The sequence below is a fragment of the Hyperolius riggenbachi genome, chromosome 11 (genome assembly GCF_040937935.1).
Source record: "Hyperolius riggenbachi isolate aHypRig1 chromosome 11, aHypRig1.pri, whole genome shotgun sequence".
In the NCBI taxonomy this organism is placed as follows: domain Eukaryota; kingdom Metazoa; phylum Chordata; class Amphibia; order Anura; family Hyperoliidae; genus Hyperolius; species Hyperolius riggenbachi.
The window spans coordinates 173,451,997-173,475,500 of NC_090656.1; the positions used below are offsets into that span (position 1 = coordinate 173,451,997).

Sequence of the window (23,504 nt, forward strand, 5' to 3'; positions counted from 1 at the left end):
CAATGTATGGCGACAATATTTTATTTGGAAATAAAGGTGCATTTTTTCCGTTTTGCATCTATCACTATTTACAAGTTTAAAATAAAAAATTTTTTAGAAATATTTCATCTTTACATTGATATTTAAAAAGTTTAAACCCTTAGGTAAATATTTACATGTTTTTTTATTGTAATGTTTTTTGTTGGTTTTTTTTTGTATTAAACATTTTATTTGGGTATTTTTGGGAGGGTGGGATGTAAGCCATAGTTTTATAATGTAAATGTGTCTTGAATTTTATTTTTTTCACTTTTAGTTGTTTTACTTTTTGGCCACAAGGTGGCGGCCATGAGTTTGTTTACATGACGTCACTCTAAGCGTAACATACGCTTAGAGCGACGCATGGGGGACGTTACAGCCAGAAAAAGCGCAGCTTCCGAGAGAAGCTGTCGCTTTTTCAGCGGGGGAGAGGAATCAGTGATCGGGCACCATAGCCCGATTCACTGATTGCCAGGCTAACGAACCGCGGCCGGGAGCGCGCACATGGCCTCCTGGGCATAGCTAGTACATCCAGGAGGCCAAAGTAGTTAAGCAATTTCAGTTGCCAGGTTATCCCGCTGCTCCTGTCTGCCAGGCAACTGGTGTTGTAGCAGAGGAAATAAATATGCAGCCTCCATATTCTTTTCTTTTCAGTTGTCTTTTAAGTGGGTGGGTGGGACAGATAGTTATATGCTGTTGCAGTGGTTAATGTTAGTAGTTTGCTCCATTCTGCATCAGATTTCAGCTGAAATGTGATCAGGATCAAGAGGGACACCGTGGTAAATCGTCCACTACTACCATCAATTTCAGATCAGGGAAAGATCTATAGCTTGCCAGATTGGGCTGTAATCGACCCTGCATGACTTGCTTAAAGCATACCTGAACTCTAGCACAGCACACAATAAAAATTTTTTATTCCACATATAGTTGTTGGTGAAATTCATTCTTTTAGAGCAGAATTAAATAGACTGGTTGTATGCAAGAAGCATGAGTATTTGTTTCCCACTGAAGAATAGTTTAGTTAGCATTTGACGATCCTGCAGATGTACGCTTTACATATCAGTATGGAAACATCCTTCTCATGAGAGATCCTTTATCTGAGGAATAAAGTATTCAATGTGAACAGCGTCATTGTCTACAGCATATTTTCTATGTTTCTCTTGCTTATCAAAAATCAGTGTTTTCTTGTCTGGCCACTTCAAGTATTCCCCGCTGAGGATATGCCAAACCTCGATCTTCACCCACATCCGATTCTCCCCACTTCCTGCCCACAGACATCTACCTGTGACTTCTCTCAGTCGCCAACAAGGGTGCATAACTCACCCAACCTCCCTGTTGTGGAAGTAAAAATCTAGTAATGCCCTAAAAATCAGCCACAACTTTTGAGTTTTATTTATTTAGGTGTTTAATAGAGATGAGCTTTCGAATTCAGCTGAATGCCGATTTCTGAGTATCCGATCAGAAATCTGCTTTCCGTCATGGAAACCAGTATATGGAAGGCTGAATTCCGTGGAAATACCGCATTACCATGAGTCTGAAATTTTAGACTTATCACTAGACTCAGAAGTTTTTGCCCAATCGGAGAATCAGTATTGTAATGCGGAAATCAATAACCGTGCAAATTTTAGGCCAATCACAAGACTCAGAAGTCTTGGGCCATTCAGAAAGTGCCGAAGTGTACCATGGTTGTTAGTCAGAAATTCAGATTACGCATAATCCACAAAAAATAGCGGATTCTGCTTTTTCAGTTACCTAACTTTAATGACAAAAATAACAAACATTCAGTGGAAATTGGAAAGTCCGAAAGACACTTGTTGGAATGTGGAATTCCATCATCCCTAGCATTTAGCGATGCATCAGTTTAACCACATAATGACATGCTGACTTATAAAAACGTCCTGCTAGAGCCTCTGGCTCCAGGACGTTTTTATAAGTCAGACAGTGCTGCTGCCACTGTGCGTTTGCACGTGTGGGCTCCCGTGCGTGCACGTGCATCCCTGTGCACGTGAAAATTGTGAAAAAAAACACCCCCCCAAAAATACACCTTTATTTCCAAATGATATATTGTCACCATACTTTGTACTAGGGACATAATTAAAATCTTGTGATAACCAGGACAAATGGGCAGATAAAATGTGGGTTTTATGTACAGTAGCAGTGTTTACTGTATATTAAAACCATATGGATGAAATTGGAGAAATAGTGCATTTTTTAATTTTTTTCCTTGTATTTCCCTTTAAAATGCATAGAAAATAAAGTAATTAAAGTAATTACTGAAAACAAATATCAACCCAAAAAAAGCCCAATTTGTGGTTGAAAAAAACAAAATATAGATCATTTCATTGTGCTTAGTAGTGATTAAGCTATTGGCAAATGAAAGGGATGAGCACTGAAAGGTGAAAATCGCTCTTGTCCGTTAGGGTAAAAACCACCTTGGGGTAAAGTGGTTAACTACTACTTAGATTTATACTCTTTCAGATATTAATTTTATTTTTCTGACATAAAGGTCCTTTCTACATGTTGTAAAATTGAATAAATACCATTTCCTTCCCTAAGCATATTTAGGAAAGAGATAAGGAAAAACAATATCTCAAATAAATTGGAAACATCTAATGCAACCAAAATAAAACAAAATATCAAATATTTATACAGCCATCAAAGCTGTTCTTAAAAATATAAAACATTTTTAGTTTATACAATTTTATACTCTTAAAAGGACACCTGATCTAAAAAATACACTTTTATGAGAATGGTATGTATAATGATATTGGTAAATAAAACTTTCTAAGAATCTAACCTTTGTATTTTCAGTTAGTGCTAAATATCCAGATGCTAGCACACACCTTATGCTGGGAATACACCATACGTTTTTACCCCTGATAGATGGGTTTGATAGATAATTTCCGACATGTCCGATATTCCTTCCGATCGTTTTCTCACTCGATTTCTCATAGAAGTGAATGGAAAAAGATAAAACGAGCGGAAGATAAGAGAAGTGCAGAATCGAACGCAAAAAAAACAACAATCGGGTGGAAAATTGAGCGGAAAAAAACGTATCGTGTGTACCCAGCATTAGGTTCTTCTCATCCAAGGCAGCCATTCAGGGGCAGCCTCTGCCAAGTATCTAGTGTGTGTACAGCAACTCCCAACTGTTCCTGAGGTACAGACTAACCAGCAAGGTCATGCTGACCCAGAACTCATTGGAGTGTGTAAGGGGCTACAATGTTCCTGAAACATTACTGAGCGACAATATTGTTCTTTTTCCTTACTTTTCCAGCTCTGTCGTATGCACAAAAAATTAGACACATCTGTACAGTATCAGGCCTTAAACTGTTGCCTGAGGTCAATACCTGATGCCTGGTGGGTGACAGTGATTTACAGAGACACTGAAGCGAAAAAAAAATTATGATATTATGATTTGTATGTGTAGTACAGATAAGAAATAAAACATTAAGATCAGATACATCAGTCTAATTGTTTCCAGTACAGGAAGAGTTAAGAAACTCCAGTTGTTTTTTTTGCAAAAAAGCCATTAAGCTCTACGACTTTCAAAGTCGTGGAGAGGGCTGTCTTCTGACTTTTATTATCTCAAGTGTTAGTGAACAATTTTCTTTTTCTCTGCCAGAGGAGAGGTCATTAGTTCACAGACTGCTCTGAAAGAATCATTTTGAATGCTGAATGTTGTGTAATCTGCACATATTATAGAATGATGCAACGTTAGAAAAAACACTATATACCTGAAAATAAAAATATGGGAATATTTTCTTTGCTGCTAATCTTCTAGTAATTATTCATAGTACACAACCAATTCATTATATCATATATTTTTTTTTCGCTTCAGTGTCTCTTGAATGTGTGTATCTTGTTTAAGATTGATTTCTAAACAGCAATCAAATTAGTCCCACTGGAAAACAGTTTAGTGAATGGCCATGGCCCATGTTAGTTCAGGTGTGCTTTAAAGGGAACTTGAAGTGAGAGGGATATGTAGGTTGACATATTTAACAGTACTAGTTGCCCGACAGTCCTGTTGATCCTCTGCCTCTAATACTTATAGCCACAGATCCTGAATAAGCAAGCTGATCCGAGGTTTATGACAAAAAATCTGACTAGATTAGCTGCATGCTGGTTTCAGGTGTGTGATTCAGACACTACCGATGAAAGAAAGATCAGCAGGATGCCAGGCAACTAGTATTGTTTAAAAGGAAAAAATATGCCTTCACATTTTCTCAGTTCAGGTGTCCTTTAACATGAAATGCTAGTGGTTTCACTGGAGCTTATAGGCATTCTTCCACTGACTCATAAGGGGGTGAAAGTCAGAGCCATTAAAATGCCAGCAGCAGGATTTTAAACAAGCCATCCATACACAATGCATTGTTTACAGGCCATGTTAAAAACAATTGAGTTTACAATGTCCTAGTGTTTTCATAGAAATGTAAAATACCAGGAACTGCTAAGCATTAAGCCTCCAGGACTACTAGCTTTCCCTTTACTGTCAGCTTGCCCTATATCCAGTCTTCCTGTATTGCCAACTTCCCCTGCACCCAGCCACCACTGTAGTGCCAGCTGCCTCTGCACCCAGCCATCAAGTACTGCCAGTTGTCTATACACTCAGCCACCATGGATTGCCAGATTCCCCTGCACCCAGCTACCACTGTAGTTTCAGGTTCCCTTGATCTCAACACCCCTTTAATGCCAGCTTCACCTGCTGCCAGCACCTCTGCTTTTGCAGCTTTTTCTTTACCAAGCCACCACTCTAGTACCAGCTTCCCCTGTACCCAGCCACCACTGCAGTAGCAGCTCCCATGTACCCAAACTCATGCAGTGTTAGCTTTCTAGTCAGACCTCTATACAGCCAGCTTTCTAAGCGCTCCTGTGCTGCAAGCTTCATCTCCACTTAGCACCACTGTACTGCTAACTTTCCCTGCATTACCAACTCTCTCTGTCGTGTCTGCACCCCTTGCAATTGCCAGCCCTCCCTATACTTCCAGCTTAACAATCACAACATAGTTCGTATAGTATTAGAAATCCATTTACCACTCTCAGTGCTCCTCTTGTAGCCAGCCATCCCCTTCCTCCTACGCTGAGCTCCCCGCCCCTCTCCCCAAGCCACGTGTCACCATACTCCTGGTGTTAACCCTCTCAATGCTGCTCCTAACTTTACAGGGGCTTTCCTTTCAGCTCCCTCTGACCTCACTCTTCACCTGCAGACTCTGCTCTCCTGAGTTCAGCACATATTCCTAGTGTTAACCCTCTCATTGCTGGTTGTAACTTTTTCAGCATAGGCACTTTTTCTAATTACCTTCCTATTAATGGGTTCGTCGGGCATCGCTAAAAATCTGGCATGTTGAATCTTTAGCAGACGTCATGCAGCTGCTGTACGAAGGCTGGATGAGTGGACAGCTGTGCACAGGATAGTTTCATGGTCCCCCACTGGAGCACTCGCAGCAGAGTATTTCTACTTTGGACTTATTCACACAGCAAAAATGCTAGCGCTGACTGGTTCCTTAGCGTGTACTGCTAGTGGTTTCCCTGGAGCTAACAGGCATTTTCCACTGACTCATACAGAGGTGAAACCTCTAGTCAGAGCCATCAAAATGCCATCAGCTGAATTTTAAACAAGCAAGCCATACACAATGCATTGTTTGCAGGACATGTTAAAAAACAATTGAGTTTACAATGTCCTGGTATTTTAATAGAAATGTAAATGCCACTAAATGCTAAACATTAAGCCTCCACAGCTACTAGCTTTCCTTGTGCCTAGTCTGCCTGTACCGCCAGCTTGCCCTGTACCCAGCACACCTGTACCGCCAGCTTGCCCTGTACCCAGCACACCTGTACCGCCAGCTTGCTCTGTACCCAGCACACCTGTACCGCCAGCTTGCCCTGTACCCAGCACACCTGTACTGCCAGCTTGCTCTGTACCCAGCACACCTGTACTGCCAGCTTGCCCTGTACCCAGCACACCTGTACTGCCAGCTTGCTCTGTACACAGCACACCTGTACTGCCAGCTTGCTCTGTACCCAGCACACCTGTACCGCCAGCTTGCTCTGTACCCAGCACACCTGTACTGCCAGCTTGCTCTGTACCCAGCACACCTGTACTGCCAGCTTGCCCTGTACCCAGCACACCTGTACCGCCAGCTTGCCTTGTACCCAGCATATCTGTACCCAGCATACCTGTACCGCCAGCTTGCCCTGTACCCAGCACACCTGTACCGCCAGCTTACCCTGTACCCAGCACACCTGTACCGCCAGATTGCTCTGTACCCAGCTCACCTGTACCGCCAGATTGCTCTGTACCCAGCTCACCTGTACCGCCAGCTTGCCCTGTACCCAGCACACCTGTACCGCCAGCTTGCCCTGTACCCAGCACACCTGTACCGCCAGCTTGCCCTGTACCCAGCACACCTGTACCGCCAGCTTGCCCTGTACCCAGCACACCTGTACCGCCAGCTTGCCTTGTACCCACCACACCTGTACCGCCAGCTTGCCCTGTACCCAGCACACTTGTACCGCCAGCTTGCCCTGTACCCAGCACACTTGTACCGCCAGCTTGCCCTGTACCCAGCACACCTGTACCGCCAGCTTGCCCTGTACCCAGCACACCTGTACCGCCAGCTTGCCCTGTACCCAGCACACCTGTACCGCCAGCTTGCCCTGTACCCAGCACACCTGTACCGCCAGCTTGCCCTGTACCCAGCACACTTGTACCGCCAGCTTGCCCTGTACCCAGCACACCTGTACCGCCAGCTTGCTCTGTACCCAGCACACCTGTACCGCCAGCTTGCCCTGTACCCAGCACACCTGTACCGCCAGCTTGCCCTGTACCCAGCACACCTGTACCGCCAGCTTGCCCTGTACCCAGCACACCTGTACTGCCAGCTTGCCCTGTACCCAGCACACCTGTACCGCCAGCTTGCCCTGTACCCAGCACACCTGTACCGCCAGCTTGCCCTGTACCCAGCACACCTGTACCGCCAGCTTGCCCTGTACCCAGCACACTTGTACCGCTAGCTTCCCTTGCATTCAGCCACTATGTACCACCACCTTCCCATGCACCCAGCCACAACTGTAGTGCCAGCACCCAGATTCCAGCACCTCTTTAATGTCAGCTTCGCCTGCTGCCAGCAGCACTGCACTTGCAGATTCCTATGTACGAAAAACTCATGCACTGTCAGCTTTGTAGTTAGACCTCTCCACAGCCAGCTTTCTTAGCACTCAGTGCCCCTGTGCTGCAAGCTTCACCTGCACTCAGCACCACTGTACTGCCAACTTTCCCTGCATTACCAACTCTCTCTGTAATGTCAGCAACCCTTGCATTGCCAGCTCTCCCTATACTTCCAGCTTAGCAGTCACACAACAGTTCATAGAGTATAATAATAGAAAGCCTGTTACCACTCTCAGTGCTCCTCTCGTAGCCGGCCATCCCCGTACTCCTACTCTCAGCTGACGCCCCTCTCCCAGAGCCACGTGTCGCCTCCCCCTGAGTTCAGCGCATACTCCTGGTGTTAACCCTCCCACTGCTGGTCCTAACTTTACAGGGGCTTTCCTTTAATCTCCCTCTTATCCCACTCTGTGTGGCTTCACCTGCAGACTGGTGTTAACCCTCTCACTGCTGGTCCTAACTTTGAAGTGGTTTTCAGCACAGGCATGTTTTCTAATTAGCTTCCTAATACTGGGTTGATTACCATTTACAGTGACCAAATATCCGAGTTAACCTGGGACAGGTCCCAAAATTAGGGTCCCTATCCCAGACACAAATATGTCCCCCGTCAGTGTCTGATCTGGGCCACCAGATGTCCTAGCCATTTGCTCTGTGACTGCACAATTGTCTCCAACACTTTGTGCCACCTCCTGAAAACATTTGCCCACTCACAGATCAGAGGCAAGGGGGGAGGGGCAGCAAGGGGGAGTCCTATCCCCAGGAGCAGCATCTGGGAATTAATGGGTGGTGCAGGACAGGTCAAAGTAGTAGTGAAGGTCTACTTTGATCCCTCCTCCACTCATGTGCGGCAAGTGGCTCCACCCCCTAACCAGTTACCTGGGCACTGCAGGGCAACAAGTCTTGCTATTTGATACCTGCTGTGTAGGGGGGGGGGGGGGGGCTAGCTTATTCAGAGTAAACCATTGGGAGGGATTGGTGTGTGTTTGAAGTTTTAGTCTCCTGCATGCCACATAGAGAAGGAACCTGGTACCAGAAGAAGCCTGACAGCCAAGTCAACCAGATGGTGAAGGACCTTGCAGATGTTTACCTCAGAGGTGAGCCAGAAGGTGAGGGACCCTGCTGGTAGTGTATCTACGTGCCTGGGACTTTAGAAAAAGTCTCAGGGGTTGTAGATATACTGCCGCTGGTGTGGTAACAGGTTCAAGTGGACTCTTTAAATAAATGGGTAGCTCCTTCCAATGACAAGGTGGGATTTCTTGGAGAAGACCCCGATGCTGGGAAAGATCAAGGACATAAGGAGGAGAAAGACAGCGCAGTGTAATATATTGGCGCTTTATAAATACTATAAATAAATAAATAAATAAGAGAATGAGATGGTTATATAGTATCATGAAAGCAACAAACATGAGCTTGGACAAGCTTCGAGAGGCAGTAGAGCAGTGTTTCTCAACGTTTTATTGTTATGTACCCCTTTTAAAACCCTGCACTCACCAAGTACCCCCTAGCATAGTAAACATTATCACACGTACCCCTTGACAAATAGATATTTAATCATAGTACATGATAATTGGTTCTAAATAATTTCCAAGCATTTACTATTGCTTTTAATTAGCTAAAATACTATTTTGGTGTTGTTTAAATAAGATTTATCATTTTCTAAAACTCTAAATTTGTTCATCTTGGTTAAGTATATCAAGTCCGAGTACCCCCTGGAACCATCAGGAGTACCCCCTGGGGTACACGTACCACATGTTGAGAACCTATGCAGTAGAGGATAGAGGGCCTGGCATGCTGTGGTCCCTGGGGTCGCAAAGAGTCAGAACACAGCATAGTTCTGGGTTGGTGACTTACAGAGTAAAAATTGTCCTTTATCAAGACTAAATACATCTGCATGTATTTATATTTGTTTAGGAAACTGTCAGCAAACTTCTATTTGAAGACAGCTAGTAAAGCCTGTGAACATCTGCATTTAGTAAATGGTACTGGGAAAAGAAACACAGAGACAACGGGAGCCCAAATTGTGCAGTATGTCACAGATGAATGGACAAATAAAGGTGTTCAAAAAGAGAATACTCACAAAGGTGGGTTGCACACAGGGCAACCGTCCGCTTAAAGCAGGTGGAGTGTCTTATACCCGACTCCACTCAGGTGTGCCAGCAATCCTGGAGACTGTTGCTCTCTTAATAAAGAACCTTTATGCACTCTAAAACCGGGAGGTGGTATGGGTTCCACCTCAAGTTTGGTACATAGGACTCCCCTCACCAACCCGGGGGGGGGGTATGACACAGAAAAGGGGAAAAGAGTCGCCCAATGAAGTATAATAAGGTTAAAAACAGACTTAAAACTAAAGCTTGAGGTGGCTTACCTCATAGAAGACAACTCACTTACAGTAGAAAATATTTATTAACAAGTACAAGCAACGCGTTTCGTGGGATCTCACCCACTTCCTCAGGCCAAATAAAGTGCTAATGCAATCTAACAGTCGTATTCGGGGCGCCTCGAATACGACTGTTAGATTGCATTAGCACTTTATTTGGCCTAAGGAAGTGGGTGAGATCCCACGAAACGCGTTGCTTGTACTTGTTAATAAATATTTTCTACTGTAAGTGAGTTGTCTTCTATGAGGTAAGCCACCTCAAGCTTTAGTTTTAAGTCTGTTTTTTTAACGTTTTTATACTTCATTGGGCGCCCCTTTTTTCTCTTATCTGCATTTAGTGCCCTTCCTAGGCTCCTTCCATCAGATGCGTTTATCTTTAAAGGTGCAGGCATGGCACGTGCCCTCCCTCTTCAAGTTCAAATTTTAGTATTTGCCATGGGCACTGTTTTGCCTAGATTCGCCACTGCCTCCCATGCTCCACAAACAGCAAGGACTGTAAAGCAACCCTTATTAGGAACACTATATTAATATTGAGTATTGTAAATTCCATCAATTCTTCATAGAATGGAAACCACAAAATAATGGGAATAACTGTAGGGTGTAGGCACCCCAAAACAATTACTTCTGGCTGTTATATTCTACAGGAGAGGCAAGCCAAGCACACTACCTGAACTGAAAATTAAAAGTCAAAATAAACATAAACACATCATGCTTACCTCCTGTGTAGTCTACTCCTCAATCTCTTTCTCCTCTCCCGCGCCCCGTTTGTCCACTGTGATCAATGGAATTCTCTTTCCTCCATTTTGAAAATTGCCATTACCCCATAACCGCTTCCTGGTCAGCACACTGTTAAACTGTAATATGGCCCACTTGAGCCATAGGGAAACATGGACATTACCTTGCAAATTCAGTTGTAACTGACAGCAGCTGATATATTTCAGTTCTGACAAAATATTGTCAGAACTGGAAGGGATCACTGTAAGAAGAAAATGGTGAGCTTCTGAGAGGAACGGACGGTGAGGTTAGTATGTAATATTCATTTGCAGCTACGTCATGTGTTTATTTTAAATAATTTTACTCGCCTCAGGTTCTGTGGGTGCCTCCATCCTCCAGTTGTTTTCACCATAGTGGCCTTCGGGGGGTCGACTTATTAGGAATGCGACCACTGAGGATCTTCATAAACTTGACAAGTATTATGAAAATTGACCTTGCTGAGCCCAGGTGGATTGTAAACTGAGTTGTTGCTAAAAAAAAAAAAAAAAAAAAAAAAAAAAAACTAGCATAAGAATGACCTGCAGCCAGGACTGGGCTGAGGCAGTGTCCTCTAGGTGCACCTGTGCCGCCACCAATGGTATCATCCTGATTTAGAACTTCTTGCTTTTACTGATGGCTAACACAGTACAATATTTTACTGCTAGTACTGTACATAACCAGTGCTCGCAAGCTGAGATGGCTGCAGCGGACCTAGTACTACATAAAGGCTAATTTTTTTTTAGGGTCCCTGAAGTTATGAAAATATCTGAAAAGTATGTGGTGTTCCTAACTGACCATTTTCTTGAGGAGCCAAGAATATTCTCTTCTTGGCCCCTCTCAATTGCATGATAACAATAATTATCCAAAACCGACTTCAGCATACATTTTGGATGTAAAATCAACTATTCTCTATAAAAGCTGCAAACTGTCTCCTCTCTACAAACCCTCAATTACTTTATCAACAAGCCCTTATATACTTTTCAAGAACCAATCACTATCTTTCATTTATTTTCAGCAATCCTGTCATTTCAAACTGCATTTTACAGTTTAAAAAAGAAAAAAAAAACTTGTGTTTTTTAGTGCATTTGACAAATTGAAAACGTACTCGAAATGCATACTTATTGCGTTAAAATCGCATATCACAATGCATATGAAAATGCATATAAATGCACCCTTCAAAACGTATGCGTTAATCTGTCACCAACACCATTTCAGATGTGAAAGAGTATATATATATATATATATATATATATATATATATATATATATATATATATATATTTAATTCATACTAACACATGCTTCCAACCTGGCTTGACAGGGTGACAGAAGCATGCCCACAAGAAACACAATCGCGCCATAGCACACAAGCAGAGATCCAAGACTTAGAGGAACTCCAGTGAGTGAAAATAATGTAAAAAGTGTTTCATTTTTAGAATAATTATGTATAAATGATTGTCAGTGTTTGCTCATTGTAAAATCTTTCCTCTCCCTGATTTACATTCTGACATTTATCACATGGTGACATTTTTACTGCTAGCAGGTGATGTCACTGGAAGGAGATGCTGTTTGTATTTTTGGCAGTTGGAAACAGCTTTTATTTCCCACAATGCAACAAGGCTCCCACAGTTAATGTCAGGACCTCAGTGATGTAAGGCGTTGCATACTGTGGGAGGGGTTTCACTGCAAAATCAGCCAGACAGAGCCCCCTGATGATCAGTTTTAGAAAAGGAATAGATTTCTCATGGGAAAGGGGGCATCAGCTACTGATTTGGATGAAGTTCAATTCTTGGTTACAGTTTCTCTTTAAACTGCCGGGTACATGGCCAAGGGTGGAAAGGGCAGCAAGCTTGAAAGTGGTGTGTGTAGATGGAGCATTATATTAGGCTCCCATCCAATAAATAGAGCAGACTTGCAGCTTGGTCCAATTTGAAATGGTTAGAGGCACACAGTAATGTACCCGGTTAGGTACAGGAGACTGGAAATAATTGTGGGGGACACCAGGTAAGGTATTTTTTTTTTGGGTGGTGAGTGTGAATAAGAAACCACCGGGAAAGGGGGATTGGTGGATAGGGCTAAGAAAAGCAAAAATGTGAAAAAAGGATGCAAGGCACATCCCTATAGAGCATTATTATCCGCATCCTTAGTTTTGGTGCCAAGAATAAGTTCTTTTCTGTCCTTTCTACTAATATTATCATGTTGTGTCATAGCAATCTGGTTGTATCCTCTTTCACAGAATCTTTCAATTAGTAAATTTGAGTAGTCATCAATATTGGTGCAGTTCCTATGAATCCTTGGCTAGTGGGGATGGACAGCCAGTTTAGGTGACGATAAATCACAAGGAATAAAGCGATTTCCATTTGTGCTTTTAAAAAATGTACGAGTGCATAGTAATCTCTGATTGCTGATGACCAAATCTAGAAGGTTCACAGAACCTTGGCTTATATCACAGGTAAAAACTAGACTACTTGGTTATTATTAAATACAATAAAATACTTCAGAGTCCTCACCCCCACTCCAGATAAAAACAAGTCATCTATGGATCTTTTGCAAAGTACTATGTTTGTACTATAAATATGTTGGTAGATGAATTTCCTTTCCCATTTCGCCATGAATTGGGACCTAGCACTCAGAGTCATGCCAATTATCTGTTTGTAAAATGTCTGAAGGGGCCCATACACTCAGCCGATTTTCGGCCAATCGATTTGTGGCCGATTTCGATCGATCTGACATGATGGAAATCAGGGTGGATCTGTTGAGATCATTTTGCATTGGACCTAATGGAAATCTGATGGCAAACAAATGCCATCAGATCGATTTTCAATAGATTTCACACTGAAATCTATTGGAAATCTGTTCCTCGTAAACAATGATGATCTATCTGCTGCTAATCTAACGAGTGTATGGCCACCTTTATTAACCACCTCGGCGTTCTGATTCCCAAGGATTTCTGTGCAAAAAGCGGTACATTTAATTTTCAGCACCTTTTTTCCTGTAACTTACCAAAATGAGCCAAGCAGAGTTTAGTATACATTCTGAGTATAATAAAAGTGTCAAACACTAATTCTTGTCAAAAATAAAATAAAATTTATTAATGGCAAACTGAAATACCTTGCATTTTTCCTCAATGCAGAAATATAAAGAAAATGCAGAAATAAATATATCAATGCAGAAATAAATAAATGAAGGCAGAAACAAAATTATACAGGGTACAAGTGTACTTTAGAACACTTCTTTAGTGTGGTAGATCTTGAAGCATGGTAATGCGCAAAGTGGCATGTCACAATCTGGGCAGTAAGTGCGGGTCTCCTTCCGCATCTTTTTGCCATCCTTGTCCTTCTTATTGCAGCAAACAACGCACCTTCTTGTAGGGTTTGCTTTCTGTGGGGTCGGTGGCAAGTACTCCACAAAGTGTCTCCCTGAAAGCCGTGCCGGATTCACGACATATGATGCCCTGCGCCCCGGTCTAGATGTTGACTCTGGTGGGGGGTACTTCATGCAGATTGCTTCCGTCAGCTGCCAGACAAAGTCATGGTGGGGTACAGGCCTTACACAGCTTTTCTTGTATAGCACATAGCCATTCCACAAGCACTGCTCAAGTAAGTGGCGGAAATTTTTTTTATAATATTTCCGCTGCTGCTTGCGGACAGCCGGATAGAAGGTCATGGCTCCGTCAGCCCTGTCCACACCCCCCATAGTGTTGTTGTAATCCAGTATGGCTTTGGGTTTATCCACCTCCTGTTTACTCCTGTTGGTGGTGCGGACAGTCTCGGCATTATGAATAGTGCTGAGGACACATACATCACGTTTGTCCTTCCACCTTAGAGCCATCATTTTGCCTTTCTGCCAGGCAACGACCTCCCCCTTTTTCAGCTTCCTGGCAGAAAAGGCCGGCGGCAGATTGCGACGGTTAGCCCTCAAGGTACCATAGGCATCGGTTTTATGCTGGACCAGGTAATCAAAAAGTTCAGGGGAGCTGTAGAAATTGTCTGTCGTCAGGCAGTACCCCTGATCCAGCAATGGCTCAATTAGGGTTAGGACAGAGGAGGTGGCACACCCAAACTGGCTGAACTGAGGGGCAAATTTGGTGCCTTTGCCCGTGTAAATTACAGAGTTCCAGATGTACCCGGACTTGGCCTCACAGAGCATAAACGACTTCACCCCAAAGCGTGCCCTTTTTGATGCAATAAATTGCACCCAGCTCAGTCTCCCCTTATATGCCATGAGGCTTTCGTCAACCGTGATGTCGCGATCTGGAACATACACAGCCTTGAAGTTCGCAACAATCATCTGGTATATGTCCCAAATTTTTTTCAGCTTGGGTGCGGGATGGATGGCCTCATCAAACTCCTCGTTGTTTCCGAAGTGCAAATACTTCATGATGAGGGTATACCGTGGCTCGGACATAACAGATCCAAAGAAGGGCGTACTGACGATCTTATTAGTGGTCCAGTACCACTTCTGCAGCGGCTTACCAACAACTCCCTGGAGGATGACGAGCCCCAGGAACACCCAGATGTCGTTGCTGGTCACAGGTTCCCACTTCCTGCTCCGCGAGAACCTGGGTAGAGAAGATTCCTGCTGATGTTGCGCTGCATAGCGATTCGTCTCCTCAACGATCTTGCGGATGACGTCATCAGTCAGGAAGAGCTCCACAAAGGACAGCGGACTCTCGTCGCACGCGATCTTCTGCCCAGGTGCCCCTGTGAAGGGGAACCTGGGTGGCGGAGCTTGAGTGGGGCTCCCCAGCTCACACCAGGTGCGTGCGACCGTCACTGGCTCCTCGGCTTCCTCATCACTGGTCTCCGTCTCCGAAGACAGGTTACCGGAAACCTCACTGTCTGTCGATTCCTCTAGGAGCTCGTCTTCGCTGTCGCTTGCCTCGAGGACATCCAGCAACTCCTCGTCACGCACACGCCTCCGGGAGGACGAGGCCATGACCCCAAGCAGGGTACGGGGTCACGGGCAGCGACAAAAAAAAAAAAAAAAAAAACAGCAAAAGCAAACGCACAGGGATCACAGCGTCTTGAAAAAGACGGAAAGCAATACGCAATCTGACAGTAATATGAACGAAGCTAAGGCTGGAAAAAAGCAGTAATCGCACAGAAATCGCAGATGATAGCTGAAAACAGACTAACACTGGACGCTGGGGACTCTGAAAGAGGGAGAGGCAGTAGCTGTTCAGGGCTTTTATTGAGAGCTGACAGGTGTTTGTGTTTGTGCAGACAACTTTTTGAATTACAGTTGCATGATTGGATTACATAGAGTTTATTTCCCTATGTAATCTAATGATGCTGTCGCCGCGACGGACACTAGGGGGCGCAGGAGCCGGCGTCAGAGGAAGTGGCTGGGCTACGCCATCTTCCCTGACTGCCGGATCTCCGGAGAATTGCGGGGAGAAGAGGGGAGCGGGGACCGGAGGATCGGGGGAGCCTGGGACCGGCGATCAGAGCCCAGCAGGAGGGAGAGGGAGCCCCGCAGCAGCCGCGGCAGCACAGAGAAGGCGGCCGAAATCACGCGCTGCACAGCGGTGAGTGGGGAAAGTGCTCGACGAGCTGAGCTCGTCCGAAACACTAGCAGCAACTTTTTCTTCGCTAGGGTGGTTAAAGGCAACTGAAGTGAGAAAAATATGGAGGCTGACATATTTATTTGCTTTTAAACAATACCAGCTACCTTGCAGCCCCGTTGATCTATTTGCCTGCAGCAGTGTCTGAATAATGCCAGAAATAAGCAATCGGCTAGTCTTGTCTGATCTGACAATAATGTCAGGAACACCTAAACTGCTGCATGCTTGTTCAGGGTCTATGGCTAAAAGGATTTGAGGCAGAGGATCAGCAGGCTGGCCGGGCAACTGGTGTTGCTTAAAAGGAAATATGGCAGCCTTCATATCACTCTCACTTCAGCTGTCCTTTAAAACAAAAATAATTATGACTCAAGACAAATTGCAAAGCTTCCATTAAAGTCTAGTGCTATTATTAAAATCTGGACTTTCTAATAAAACATTCCTCTACCACATTAGTGCCAGCATCCTTGTTAATAATGGTGTATGAAGAGGCTACATCTGCTATAACCAAGAAATAAGATGTCAAAGTTAAAATTCTCATCAAATCTCTTTAGTCCTTCAGATATGATGGTTTCTTGGTAACTAGCGGTTGGAGAAAACAATACAATTACCTAAACTGACATGACAGAATTAATCCTGTTGACAATTGGGCGTTCAGGATTGGTGGAATTCTTATGGAAGACAGTATAGTACCGGAGTGTGAATAAATGAAGGAACTAGATATTCTGTTCCTTTATCCAAGAGCACCCCTTTAGTCTTTCCCCTATCCACCAATGTTTGTAACTGTCATATAGGAGCATCAATCCTTTTGTTTCCTCCTTTTGTATTCTGCTTTTCTTCCTCTTCCTTCTCCTGTCATCTTTTTTTTTTCTTTTCTCTCCGTGTAAGGCACTGATCTAAAAAAAATCATCAAAACTGGTTGAAGCCTCACTTAACCTTTGTGATGATGGTTCTGGTTCACATAAGGCCATACATCGATTTAAAATTGGCAAGAGTTTTGGTACCGGGGGATTGTAAGAGGGCCGTGGTCTCCATCCCTTCTTGAGTTTGTTAAAAACGTTGGTGGGATGGCGCTGAGGAACTTGTGAAGGGATATTGGGTGTTTGTAATAAGGTTTTTGGTTTTTTGGTAGGGTAAGGTCTGGTTGGAGGTGGATGGGATGGATAACTGTGATATTTGGATCTCCATGCAGATTGGAGATTTTAGTATGGGGTGGCTACGGATTAAGGTATGAGATATTGAATGTAATGAGGTTTGGATGTTATGAGGAGTGTGTGGTGGTTTGGGTATGCTGGGGCATGCGGTTGCCTTGGGGAGGGCGACTGTCAGGATCAGGGATAAGCTGCGTACTCACCGCCTGGCGGCTCCTTCGACTTTCCCTTGACGATGGTCGTCAGCGATGCCTCTTCCTGCCGGCTGGTATGCACGATGTCACGCGACACTACCCACATCGCAATATCTTGGAAAAGACTGCTCGGCGCTTAAAAAATTGTCAAAATCACAACATGGGTACATAGCTTTAGAAGCAGGTTTGGTTTGTTGCCAATTATAGGATGCTTTGGAACTATAATTTTTAAAATTGCATCTAAATTTCTTTTGTTTCTTCTTTTTTAAGTCATTGATGCGTTTGAGATGCACCTGTAAATCATGTGAGATGGCTTCGTATTTCTCAAGGCCTTTAAACAGATGTAGTTTCTCCGTTGTATTATATATTGTGTCATTTAAATCTTGCATACGTTTCCTTTTTGCAATGAGCAGCATGTGAATTAGTTCTTTCCCACAATTGGATAAAAAAGTTTGCCTTAGAAATGTAGTTTAGTCCCTGTTAATTAGGAGTGAATTTCCATTGTAGCCAAGGATATACAATACAATACAATAACATTTATATAGCGCTTTTCTCCCATAGGACTCAAAGCGCTTAGGCTCTCTCAGATTCAGTAATTAGTAGGATGAAGTATTCACACAACAAAAGTTATATTTCTGCAAATGCCAAACTAAACAGGTGGGTTTTCAGTCTGGATTTAAACACGTCCAGGGATGGAGCTGTCCTGATCTGTTGAGGTAAGGAGTTCCAAAACGTAGGGGCAGCATGACAGAAGGCTCTGGGACCAAAAGTTTCCAAGTGGACTCTGGGTATGACTAGATTATTAGAACCTGTTGATCTGAGAATGCGGGGATTGCTACGCAGCTGCAACATATCTTTCATGTATCCAGGGCCTAAATTATTCAGGGATTTAAATGTCAGTAGGCCGATCTTGAATAGGACCCTCCATTCTATAGGTAGCCAGTGAAGGGAGTGCAGGACTGGCGTTATGTGGCAGTGACGGGGTTGGTTGGTTAGCAGTCTGGCAGCAGTATTCTGTATCAGCTGTAGTCGGTACAAGTCCTTTTTTGGAAGGCCAGTGTAGAGAGCATTGCAGTAGTCCAGTCGGGATGTGATGAAGGCGTGGACTAAGGTTGGCAGATCTTCTGGGGGTATGAGGTGCTTGATTTTTGCAATGTTCTTCAGGTGAAAATAGGATGATTTCACCACAGCAGAGATTTGAGTTCTGAAGTTTAAATCCCAATCAATTAGAACTCCCAGGCTACGCACATGATCAGAGCTGCGCAGATCCGTGCCTCCTATTCCCAGTGGTGAAGACTGCAAGTTAAGTTGTTTTGTTATCATGCTCTGCCCTCCTATCAGAAGGACTTCAGTTTTGTCTGCATTTAGTTGCAGCCAGTTGTCATTCATCCATTGCTGTAGTTCACGTAAGCAGGCGTTTATAGTTAAAGTTGGGTCTGTCACACCAGGCTTGAAGGAAAGATATAGTTGGGTGTCGTCTGCATAGCAGTGGTATGTCAGGCCATGTTTTTGGATTAGTTTTCCCAGCGGTAACATGTAAATCGTGAAAAGCAGGGGAGAGAGGATTGAGCCCTGGGGCACCCCATACTTAAGTGATACAGGGGTGGACAGGAAGGGCCCCATAGACACTTTGTGGGTTCTGCCACTCAAGAAGGATTGGAACCACTGAAGAACTATGCCATCAATGCCGCAGTATTCCTGTAGCCTGTTTATCAAGATGTCATGGTCAACTGTATCAAAGGCTGCAGAAAGGTCTAGCAGTATGAGGATGGAGCACTCTCCTCTGTCTCTTGCCATGAGCAGGTGGTTGCATATTTGGATGAGGGCAGTTTCAGTGCTGTGGTGTTTCCTGAAGCCAGACTGGAATGGGTCATAACTGTTGTTTTGTAGGATTTTGGCTTCTAGCTGGAGGTAAACAGCTTTTTCAATTAGCTTGCCCAGAAAGGGGAGGTTAGAGACAGGTCTGTAGCTGGTCATTGCGTCTGGGTCCAGGGAGGGTTTTTTGAGGAGAGGCCTGATGATTGCTTCCTTCAGTAAAGCAGGAAATATCCCTGATTTTAAGGAACAGTTAACAATTTTTAGGAATACCGGTACGAACAGGTCAGGGCAGTTCAACATGAACTGTGTTGGGCCAGGATCTAGGTCACAGGTAGTTAGGCGGACGTGAAGGAGGATGCTTGATGTGACTTCTTCATCAATTTCTTTGAAGTTTGACCAAGGTGTTACATTGTCTCTGCTAATGGTCTTCGGCGCTATATTAGGCTCAGATGCTGTAAGTTGGATGGCGGACCTTATAGCGGAGACTTTGTCTGTGAAGAAATGGGCAAATTGGTCACAGAGGTCCTTTGAAGACTCGATGTTAAGTTTTTGACATGCCGGGTTGCAGAGTTTTTCCACTGTGCGGAACAGTTGGGCTGGTTTGTTAACTGCATTTGCAATCTCTTGTGATAGAAAGGATGATTTTTTTCCCGTGATTACCTTTTGGTAGCTCTTCAAGTGGAGGATTAAGGCATGTTTGTCTTCTGGGGACTGAGATTTGCGCCACAGTCTCTCAAGTTTTCGGCCTTGTCTTTTCAGCTCTTTTATAGCGTTATCAAACCACTGTGCATGATGGTGTGGAGGTGGAGGTGGAGGACACACATTTGTTGTATTTAAACACCAGAGTATCAGGGTCCAAGCTGGAGTCAGTCAATTCATCAAAGCTAAGGTTATCTCGGATATGTTGAGGTGTTAGCCCTTTTAAGCGGCGATATTTTATTTGATTCTTGACCTGGTGTTTGACAGCTGGTATTGAGAGGGAGAAGTGGATAGTGTGATGGTCTGACCAGGCAACAGGATTAATTTCCACATTGGCTATTGACAGCCCAGTATGGAATATAAGGTCCAGAGTGTGGCCTTTCCTGTGAGTAGCAGAGCTGATTGATTGGAGGAAGCCCAGTTCATGTAAGGCACGAGGTAGCTCTATTCCAAGTTTTGAAGAGGAGTCATCCACCCATGTATTGAAATCTCCAAGAACAATCCATCTGGGGTGTTCCAGTGTTAGGTTGCATAGGAGGTCTACAAGTTCCTTAAGGAAGTCTGAGTGTTTTTCTGGTGGGCGGTAGATCAGCAATATGTTAATGTTTTTCTCAGCTGAAAGTTGCACCCCCAAGCATTCAAACGAGTTGGTAGGACCTACAGTAAGTGGTCTGATTTTCAAAGCTGATCTAAAGCAAAGTGCAACCCCTCCTCCCCTGCGTTCTTTCCTGTTGCAGTATATCACGGAATAGTTTGTTGGCACGGCAGCCTCCAGGGTGGGGCCAACTGGTTCAGAAAGCCAGGTTTCAGTCAGGCAGGCCAGATCAGAAGACTCTATTAGATCATGTATGATTGCTGTTTTGTTGTTTATCGATCTGACATTACAGAGGACAGCCTTGATGGGGCTACCCTGGGAGCTAGGGTCTGAGATTGATGACTCCAAGACAGAACAGTCTCCAGATGTGTGGCTGTCATCTCTGCTGGATTTTGCTGGAGCTATTAGGGTTGTTGGCTTGGTGTACTCTGTAGATTTTGTCACAGCGTTATTTTGGTTCTGCGGTGAAGAATGTCTTTTCCCACGTCCTCTCGAGCCTCTCTTTGTCTTTCTGAAGATTCCAACAGACTTCAGTAGAATTATTGTGAATTTGTCAATTGGATAGATATTTCTTGGTTGGTATACAGCTAGAAGTCTCTCTGCTGAATATTGATGTTTACACATTAGGCTGGACAAGAGACAGCTCAGGGCTCCTGCCATCCTTCCTCTGCTTTTCTCAAGACACACCTTCCCACCAGACCCCGATTGTTTCAACAAAACCAGTGTCTGAATTGGGAGTCTAAGGGCCCTTTTCCACCAGCGCTGGCTGAATCGCAAAAACGCAAACCGCTAGCGATTTTACAATCGCTACGGTTTGCTTTTTAAAGGGAACCAGAGAGGAACGGGGGGTGGAAAAAGAAAAAGATTTTATACATACCTGGGGCTTCTTCCAGCCCCATAAGCCTGAATCGCTCCCACGCCGCCGTCCTCAGCTTCCTGGATCCGCCGGTACCAGGCCCGTCACTTCCGGCGGACGCGGCCAATTGTCCGCATCACAGGGGCTCCCTCCATACATGTAGGCATGCGGCTGCGCAGTTAGCGGCCACATGCGTATCAGTATGGGGAGAGAACCCGGTGATGCGGAGAATTGGCCGCGTCCGCCGGCCGACTTGCCGACTCGCGGCAATGACGGGACCCGGTGGCGGCGGTTCCAGGCAGAGGAGGACTGCGGCGTGGGAGCGATCCGTGCGTATGGGGCTGGAGGAAGCCCCAGGTATGTATATTGCATCCTCTCTGGTTCCCTTTAACATAGGAATCGCGGTAGGTCATTTCCACTACCGCGATTCGTTTTTGCCGGGAACGCGAACGCGCGGCGGAGCGATATTTGCCGCGATTTTGCTATGCAGTGCATAGCACAGCAAAATCGCGGCCGCGAACGTCGGGGAATCGCCGGTAATTGCGATTCAGCAATCGCTAGCGTTCAGCGTGAACACTAGCGATTGCTAGTGGAAAAGGGCCCTCAATCTGTTTTTCTAGAGAGACAATTTCCCACCAGTAATACAATAAAGTTAGATAATTCAAAGTATGGGCAAAAAAATATACTGGAGAAGTGAATCAGACAGACTTCAAATGCGATGGTAAATTGCTGCCATCTAGTGGCAGAAATTAGATCACTAAAGACTTAGTGGTATGCATTTCTTCTTTGTTCTAAAAGATTTACATCATATAATATACTAACACAATTTTTTATAAATAAAACGGCATTCATAGGGTTAAATCATAGGACTTATTTTTTCTCCTGCAGGGAGATCCCACATCTGAACTTGATACAATTAAGTAACCATTCTCTGACTGTGCAGAAACTTCTGCTAATGAGTCCTGAACTGAAACACTGCTCAGAAATCCATTACTGGGTACATTACAATTAGGGCTGCATTACAGAATTTCCCACCCCACCTACATCAGTGTCTGAGGTCTCCTCCATAGTCAAAGCAGGGGTTACCTCTCTTTGATTCAGTCACAGTCTCCTGCAGGTTCCTCAAGAGTAGAATTCAAATCATTACTCGGAGGAACCCACCACATTACAGGAAACTCTTCCTGTCCAGATTTACCAGCCCCCATGGGGGAAAATTCATCCAAATTCAAAAGTTCCGGCAAATCTTTTAAAGAATTATGCAATTTTAAAAATGAGCGATGTATACGCTTTATAATTCTGGGTCCATCAGTTCGCTGTATTTCATAAACAGGGATACCTCTATAAGGCTTTTTTGTGACTATCCAGGGTTCAGGTTGCCATACTGATAACAACTTCCCTCTCTGATGAGCTCCTTTTCGTCGTAATAAAACTTCATCTCCTATATGTAGGATAGGAAAATTGTCTTCCCGCTCTTTTCGTTCAATCTGCTGCCTTTTCTGTACTAATTCTTGCATTTCTTTTAGTTTTTTCTGATGCATTGTCACCCAAGTTTTGGGAGTGAAAATTGGCTGTTCTCCAGAAAATCCGAACCGTAAATCAATAGGTCCCATATCATCCCTACCAAACATCATTTGATAAGGGGTAAACCCGGTACTTTCATGGATAGTGTGATTGTAAATCCAAATCAGTTCCTGAAGATACATAGTCCATCTTCTTTTTTTCTCTTCCTCTAGGGATCTCAATAATTGAATTAGAGTTCTATTGAATCGCTCACATGCCCCATTTCCTTGAGAATGGTAAGGTGAGGAATGGGTTCGGTCTACCCCATAGAACTTACACAGATTCTTTAATTAGAGAGCTTTCAAAACAGGGACCTTGGTCAGAATGTATCCTTTTTGAGCAGCCATATTTTTGATCTACTTCACTCCAGATACATTAAGCAGCTACTTCTGCGGTCTGACTTTTAGGGGGCACAGCTATTGCATATTTAATAAAATGGTCAATCATAACCAAAATGTGATTATATCCGTCGGTGGAGGTATCTACAGTTAAAAAGTCCATAGTTAACACTTCTAATGGTGTAGAAGTGTTCCATTTCAATGGGACACCTTTGACTTCAGCTCCTTGTTTACCTTTCATTGAGGACATTGTTTACAAACTTGCTCTATGAACCACCTGGCATTATTACAGTAAAAACGAGTTTGAAATAATTGCAATGTCTTTTCAGTTCTCCAATGGCCCAACTGTCGATGAAACAGAGGTAACATTTGCATAGCTAAATACTGGGATAATGCCACTTGTCTTGTTGGTTGTAATTA

The 23,504-nt window shown here is 44.1% G+C and overlaps 2 protein-coding genes across 3 annotated transcripts in view; one reads left to right on the forward strand and one right to left on the reverse strand.

The window, feature by feature from the left end:
- SLC39A13 (solute carrier family 39 member 13) overlaps positions 1-7,462 on the reverse strand; it is a 55,071-nt gene extending 47,609 nt beyond the window's left edge. The window contains exon 1 of one of the 2 annotated variants that reach the window (XM_068261476.1): positions 7,411-7,462. The gene's annotated coding sequence lies outside the window, so the exon portion shown is untranslated. Of the gene's footprint in view, positions 1-5,049; positions 5,109-7,410 lie in introns of those variants that run through there. The other variant, XM_068261475.1, reaches the window with a different exon arrangement.
- LOC137537911 (formin-2-like) lies at positions 5,730-7,121 on the forward strand. Its single transcript, XM_068259842.1, has one exon. The coding sequence runs from the start codon at positions 5,730-5,732 to the stop codon at positions 7,119-7,121; it is 1,392 nt and encodes a 463-aa protein (XP_068115943.1).
- Positions 7,463-23,504: the final 16,042 nt, after the last annotated feature.